Source organism: Lactuca saligna, chromosome 4 (assembly GCF_052625555.1).
Source record: "Lactuca saligna cultivar CGN05327 chromosome 4, ASM5262555v1, whole genome shotgun sequence".
Classification (NCBI taxonomy): Eukaryota; Viridiplantae; Streptophyta; class Magnoliopsida; order Asterales; family Asteraceae; genus Lactuca; species Lactuca saligna.
Genome location: NC_136420.1, coordinates 304,653,638 through 304,661,622, shown reverse-complemented (window position 1 = coordinate 304,661,622; position 7,985 = coordinate 304,653,638). Strand labels below are relative to the sequence as shown.

Here is a 7,985-nt window from a genome sequence, read left to right as displayed (position 1 = left end):
GCTATTAAAAATAGAGAATAAAAATAACACGGGAAAATAACCTGGAATAATAACACTGAAAAGCACATAGCACATATAACACATAACATACAATTATTTCTATATATTAAACTTACCTTGAAATAACTTGGGGCTAAAATAGTAATTTGAGCAGCATTTCAACTCCAAATATGACTTTATTCGTTGAAAACCGGGAGTTTATTGAAAAACCGGGCTCTGCAAAAGTAGAGCTTCAAAACCGAAAAGATAAATTTTGCGGGCTTCTCGTGAACTTCGGGATGTATTTCGGGTGCTAAAATTGACACCGGGGCTTCGGGGGATGTCAAAATAGTGAAAATATTGAAAAATGGGTCAAAATTGTCAATTTCCTAAAAGTACCCGGGCAATCTCGCAGGCCTTCTATTTAAAAGGGCGAGCTTGCGAGGGTCGACCGAGAAGGAGGAGTTAGCGAAGGTAGGTGGAAACCGCGGAGCGAGGCCAGGTGGGTCGTACGAGGTTCGGACATGTGAAGGGGGCAGTTGGCGCATCGGACTCCGGACCAGACACGCGTCGGTCTTCGGACCTGTCACGATACGGATGACTCAGCGAGATCAGACTCGGGGAATGCTTCGGTTGGGCCTCCCTTCAGTCGAATCAGCAGCGAACATGAGGCTACTGTTCATGCGAGGTGACGTGGCCGATCTTATCCATGCGGAAATTCTCGGAAAATGTGCCCCAAACTTCTAAAATCCATAACTTTCGCATACGGGCTCCGTCGTTGACGTTCTTTATATGCACGCGTAGGCGGGAATATAACATACAAATTTCGTTTAGACTTCATCGCCTAGTTTTGACTTTATTTTTAATATTGTTATTTTTAACAAACCGGGACTGGTAAATCCGTTAAAAATTCATAACTTCTTCATCCGACATCCGTTTTCGTCGGACTTTTTACCATTATACTACTATTGACAAGATCTTCAATTCTCGTTTAGGTTGTGTCGGCTAAAAATCACTCGATCTAAAATTCGAGTTTTTAGTTGTCTACTGCTAAGCTGAAACTTAGAAAAATCATAACTTTCTCATACGAAGTCAGATTTTGGTGTTCATTTTATTAAATTTCTCAGTTTAACGAATACTATGACTTTCATTTAGATCACTAAGGCTAAAAAATAGTTTATCAAAAACTCACTTTTTACGTCATTCGGCGTCGTGTCGGTTTTGTCGCGGATCTTTGATTGGTCATAACTTCTTCGTTATAACTCGGATTTCGACGAGATTTTCGCCTACATGTTTCTAACAAGATTATCTACAACTTTCAATCATAAATTTTTACTTATTTCAAATTTTATATTTTCGCTAAATTTCACTATTTTCTTTTAATTGGAATCTCATAAGACTTTCAATATTTTCTGAGTGATTCTAAACATAGTTTTACTTCATTTCTAGTAAAAACCATCTGTTAGAACTCAACATTCAAATTCACATAATATTTCGTAATATTATTCATTACAAAACACGATTTCAAAACGTATATGTTACATGCAAGAAATAAGCCAGGTGGAGATTCGAGGAATACATAAGCAAAAAGGAAGTATGGTGCTCCATTCTGCTATGTGATGGAACCCTAATTGAATTGGAGATACAAGGAAGACAACATATAAAAAATTGAGGAATACATGAGCAAAAAGTAAGTGTGGTGCTCCGTCTTGCTATGAAGCCAGAAAGCATGAGATGGAAGAAAAAATAGTGGTAAAGGAAACTGTCCTCCAAGGAAACGGTAGCAAAAGATTCACCATATCAGTTTCATGTGCACCTCGATACATTATAGAAGTCTAATTAAAATTAACCAGCTCAAGCTCACTGATATTTGGGTTATTTTGGATTTGTGGCTATTTTTTCGAAAATAGTTTGAAGAAATTAGTTAAATTTATCACTTTCTCTTAAATTAAATATCTTTTTTTTTAAAAAAAAATTATATAGCTCTACCTATTTATGTAATATATTAGATATGAAAAATAACCTATCAAAACCTAGTTTCACCCAATTTATTAAATTCGTTGTATTGGTTGGATATCAAGCACATTTGGAAATTAATCAACCCGATCCATTCCCATCCATAAGTCCATAACCTATCATTTTTACTATTATATCCAAATAATTCTCTCATATTCATCATTAATTTAAGAAAAAAAATTAAACATCTTTCTACATTTTTTTTATTTATCCTTCTACTCATATAAAATTATGACAAAAATTATGACATGTCCTAGATGCTATTAGTTTTTTTTCTTAATCTACTCATTTAATTTTAACATTATCTTGATCTACTCGGGTAAAAAAAAAACTCGAAGGTTACTTGATTTATCTTTTAAGGAGAACAAGTTTTCCAACTTATGCTCATCTTTACATTCATTCGATTTAACCATATAAGGCTTAAAATTTATATATTTGTTTTTTTTTTTCAATTTTTTAATAATTTGTGTCATCACAAATCAGATCAAAAATCGGATCTCTTTGATCTTAAGTTTGGAAAAATCCAGTGATTTTCAATCAATGTCACATCATTAAAGTAACACTTCTACGTTCCATCAACAGTTCTATCACTATTGAAACTGAAAATTAAAATCACAATCATACCAACTACTAACAAAGTCATCAAAATACATGTTTCACCTTACGATTACAACAACTAATAATAACTAAAAGATTCAAGATCCCAGTTGAGTTCCAAACGGAGGTTCATGATTCATCGACCGGGAAAAGTCAAGTATCGACGGCGGGGTTTGGCCGACGCCGGCGCATTGAACCGGGAGGCTAAACATCGGGTTCACCACCGGTTCTTGGTTCGCCGTCATGTTGCCGGACTGGTTTCCAAGGTTCAACCCACCGGTTCTCTGGTTCGCCGGAGCACACATGGAGTACAAGTTTATCCCATTTCTCATCGTCAACATCTGAAACATTAATCACAAAATTAGTAAGATTTTTTCGTGAAATTTAGCCGGAAAAAAACAACATACCTGAACTTGGAGCTGAAGCTGCTTCAGATATTCAATGGCTTCATCCAGCATTGAAGCTTTATCCGTCTGATAAATCAAAACCAATTAGGCGTTCATGTTGAATATCGAAATGTTTGTGTAGAATTATCAAAATCGAAGTATTTGTATTTGAGCACAATACCTTATTTGAATTGGGGATAAGCTTCTGCAAGGCCTTCATCTTCTCATTTATCTTGCTTCTCCTTCTCTGTATCAAACAAAATCCGATTATAAATCAAGGTCGAACAATCACACAGAGTACTAGTGAAGTAGTGATGTATGGCTGATTACGAATTTATGATTAATGGTTGATAGTTGTTACCTTTTCGGACAAATTATGAACCTCAGCTGCTCGTGTTCGTTTCGAAGGATTACGAGGAGGATTTTGTTTTGCGACCATTTCATCCATCAAGTTTTCGAATCCCTCCTGCAAAACGTTTCAAGTTTCAATAAACGAACCACCATCTATGGCGGATTTAAGAAGCAGAGAGAGAACAATATATGCACGAAATAAGCTAAATGAATCAGATCAAACGGGAAATATCAGAATACCTCACTTTCGCAATCGTATTCATCTGGGTCATAATCCATAGTACCCACAGAAGAAGAGGAGACATGAGCCATGGTATTCGCCGGAATGTGAGTAACACCGGTAGAAGATAAAGTGGGGATCTGATCGGAAATGGAAAGCCCGGAGGAATACGGCGGTTGTTGGCGTTGGAATTCATACTGCATTTGTTTGGGAGTGAGAGAAAAGGATGAAGAAGAAGAAGAAGATGCTGATTTAAACAGGATCTGACGAAGGAGAAGGGAAATGTCATCGGTGGATTCAGGCGGCGGAGAATATGAAGAAGAAATGCGTGGTGTATCGAACATGTCCGCCATTTTTACAGAGCTTTTTTACATATGCATTGATTTAAGAGAAGAGAGTGATTAAAGTGGAATTTTTCAAAGACCTATTTTGATGTATAATCTGTAGATTACTTTACGTCGATGGTGGAGAAAGGGTTGAAAAGTGTAGCAGGAATTGGAAAGAGTTATGGGCAAGTTAAATAGTTGGCAAGGAATGATGAAGGTGGTGGTTGATGAAACGTCACGCGTCGTGGTGTGAGAGTGAGAGTGTGACAATCATATCATAAACCATTGCTCTTCGAATAGTAGATATTTTTGTTTTAATCGATTAAAATAGATACTCTAAAATATATATATATATATATATATATATATATATATATATATATATATATATATATATATATATATATATATATATATATATATATATATATATATATATTTATTTATTTATTTTAGGGTTTTCTATAAATATCTCTTCTTCTTTCTCTTAATTTCATTTTTTGTTTTTGTTGTTTATTATTATTTTTTTCTTATTTTGCTTTTTTATTGTTTTAAATTCTTTTTAATTATTATTATTATTGTTTTAAATTTCGCATAAAATTTCAACATTCATACAATATTATAAATTTCAACTGTTATATAAAATCGGTATTGAGTTTATTACCCATGGAATCATTTTTGTTGAGTTTGTTCAATCCCATAGTTAAGGGGATGTGGTGATGTGCTTCAATCTTTAAAATTTTCTGAAAACATCCATAATTTTTTATTTTATTTTTAAAAACCCTTATATTTCACAAGTTTTATTTTTATTTTTAAAAAACTTAAAATAAAACTTAAGTTTAATACATAAAAACACAACTAATAAGATTTTTTTATGATATTAACTCTCTAACTAATAGGATTGAAGTAATAATAATAATAATAATAATAATAATAATAATAATAATAATAATAATAATAAAACGTCAATAGTCATTTATTAACGATGAATGTTTCATTATTTGGATATATTTTAAAGAAAAACCATCGTATTGTAATTGATAATAACATAAGCACCATTTGTTACAATGTACATCAAGGTACAAAAGGCATGGGTATTCAGCTCATAGGTTTGTACCTATCTACTAATCCATGCAGAATAATGGTTACATCCATGAAAAAAGATATGAAAAAGAACGAGATGTTTATTAATTTATTCAACACTTTCCTTTTAGAATTAAAAATAAAAAGTTATTAATTAATATTGACAAAATGTAAAAAGGTTGAACTTTTTAGTAAATGTTTTAGGATATGTATTTAACATATGTAATAAAATATAATATATTTAGTTTTTTACTATTATTTTTATGGTTCTCCATTAAGAAAACATTCCAAGCTGGTTCTCCATCGTGAACACGAAAAAGCCTGGTTACGACCATGGGTGGGAAGAGGCGTGGGGGACATTCAAAGTTACAAGAACTAAACATGTGATGAACACTAGGATTAATATAATGTATTATGTATTTGAGCTAGTGTTAAATGATATTTGTGTTATAGAAGTAATATTAACTTATTGTAAATTGTATTATTAATACAACATTGTTGAATTAAACTTAAAAATCGCATCTATAAGAAATTTTAGAATAGTAGAAAAAAATGACTATTTATTAAAATAAATTGTTAACGTGTGTTGTGCAAAACTAGCTTACAGCTGTAAATTGGAAGCTAAATGTTGGAAGTTGTTAAGTTGGTATATGTTAGTTGGAAGTTGATAGTTAATAGTTGAAAACAAAAATCTATAGTTTTTGTTTTTATTTGTACAAAAGTGTTCACCAAATAAGTTGTCAATTTTTAAATGTGTAAAATTAGATAAAAACAAAAAGTTAAATACTCCAAAAAAAAACATGAAATTAAGATGATAATTCTTGACACGAGACGAAAATAAAAATGTTTGGGTGAAATTTATGACATGTTAACCTGTTAACCCCCAAATAAACAGGTCATGATTGGTTGGTAATAGTAGGGATGTTATTCGGGCCAGACCGACCCGAACATGAATAACCCGAGAACCGAATAAAGGTATTTGTATGAACCGGAAACTGAACCAAATAAGCAATACGGGTTCGGTTCGGTTTGGGTTTTATTCGGTTCGATTCGGTTCCGGCCCGAATAACCCAAATAACATGTAAAATGACCTATTATTATTGTATAACCCGAATAACCCAAATAACATTTACAATGTGATTATAACTATTGTATTTTGTATGACTTTTGTATTTTATGATTTCATAACAAATCTTTTAAAGAAACAATTTTTTTAATTAAAAATAATACAACGTATATATAATTGTTCCCAAGGTGCAAGAAGAGTTAGAATTTGTGAACTAAGAATATAAACACATATAACATGGATTAATTATTCTTGATTAGTATGTAAAATACAAACACCAAAATCTTAAGATATAGTTATGACGCAACATATTAAACACTAAACATTAAACACCAAAACATCCAAAAATCTATATATAAGTATATAAGTACAAGACCAAATAAGCTATCAATCAAGGGAAAAAAATGTGAGTTATGTGACTTTTCTAATTCGGTTCGGTCCATTTGGTCCGAATAAGCCCTTATTCGAGTAACCCGAACCGAATAACCCGAAACCCGAATAAGCCTTATATAGATACCCGAAAACCGAATCAAATTGCTTATTCGGGCCTAATTCGGTTTGGTTCGGTTCGGGTTTGCGGACCAAATTCTCATCCTTAGGTAATAGAGTTCATGGATCAACCCACCAACCCGTATATTTGTTTTACATTTTTTTATTTTTATTTTTTTACTTTTAAAAATATATTATTGTTTTAAAGCAAGTTCCCTGAAGGTGGTTCACCTTATACTATATTAGATTTTAGTTATGTGATTATGCCTATCAATCTATGGGCAATGTATGCTTTAAATTACTCAGTTCTCACAAATAATATATGGGTTCATGGATCAAACCACCAGCCCAAATTTGATCCACCAACTCGTCAACTCGTATAATTAAACGGGCTACATAGTTCATGTTCGAATTGATGTTTCCAACCCGCGACACGAATAACTACACGGTTCGTGTACAGATTGATGCATTATGGCACACCAACCTGACAGGATTGTCCCCCCTATTATAGAACTAGAGAAATTTTTTCTCCATGATATTTTCTACAAAAACACCAAATATAGCCTTAAAGCACACCGTTTAGTTCATTTGAAAACCAAAATCTAGAAAGAAACATAAAAAATGTTATATATATATATATATATATATATATATATATATATATATATATATATATATATATACACACACACACACGATGCATATGGAAACCGACATATATGGAAGACAATCAACAAAGAACATTCCATGATCACTAACCACATAAAACAATAGACTCGTTAGAAATAGCTCATACAATTAATTTCCTAACTTTCTGATAGAATTTGGGTCTAAGAATATCAATATAAACTTGGGTAATTCTAGAATCGTGATTGTAATCATTTTTCAAAATCTGTGATTTCGACCTTTTTACATAGGGTATCAAAAAAAAAATATGCTTTTAGGATAATCCAATAATGACAATTCAAAAGTCAGATCACTTCCAAATTCGAAATATAGAAATTACCTTGCTATTTTGCTTTTTTGACAGAAACATATTCACATAAACAATTTCGAGTGATCCAAGTGTTTTTCCTTTCCAAAGAACATACATCTTCCTTTTATAGAAGGAAAATGGCGGTCGGAAGTTGTTTATACTGAAAAATGGCGCCAAAATGGGTGGTTAAAAAGATGGTTATAAGACATAACCAATTATTGCACCATCATGATGTTGTAACCCTTTTGGGGGGAAAATGCATGTTCGGACTCTTTCCTAATATAGAATCCATTAACCACCCCAAGGGGCTCTGTCCCTTGGAACCCTATTCCTTGGGGTGCTGCCCCCGGACCACTGTATTCCCGAGTTTTAATTTATTACTCCGAGTATGCACCCCGCATCTCCAGTTGTAACGTACCAAAAATTAAGGGCAAAATTTTCAATTTTCAGAATAATAAAAACCATCTTTCAAAACATGTCCATAAAACCAAAATAG

At 32.6% G+C, this 7,985-nt stretch overlaps 1 protein-coding gene across 1 annotated transcript; it reads right to left on the bottom strand.

Annotated features, from left to right (window-relative positions):
• Positions 1-2,565: 2,565 nt before the first annotated feature.
• ALC (basic helix-loop-helix (bHLH) DNA-binding superfamily protein) lies at positions 2,566-4,067 on the bottom strand. The gene is made up of 5 exons (XM_078992689.1): positions 3,570-4,067; positions 3,340-3,444; positions 3,160-3,225; positions 3,000-3,065; positions 2,566-2,933 (listed from the first exon to the last, which is right to left on the bottom strand). The coding sequence occupies exons 1-5, from the start codon at positions 3,900-3,902 to the stop codon at positions 2,691-2,693; spliced, it is 813 nt and encodes a 270-aa protein (XP_078848815.1). The 5' UTR covers positions 3,903-4,067; the 3' UTR covers positions 2,566-2,690.
• Positions 4,068-7,985: the final 3,918 nt, after the last annotated feature.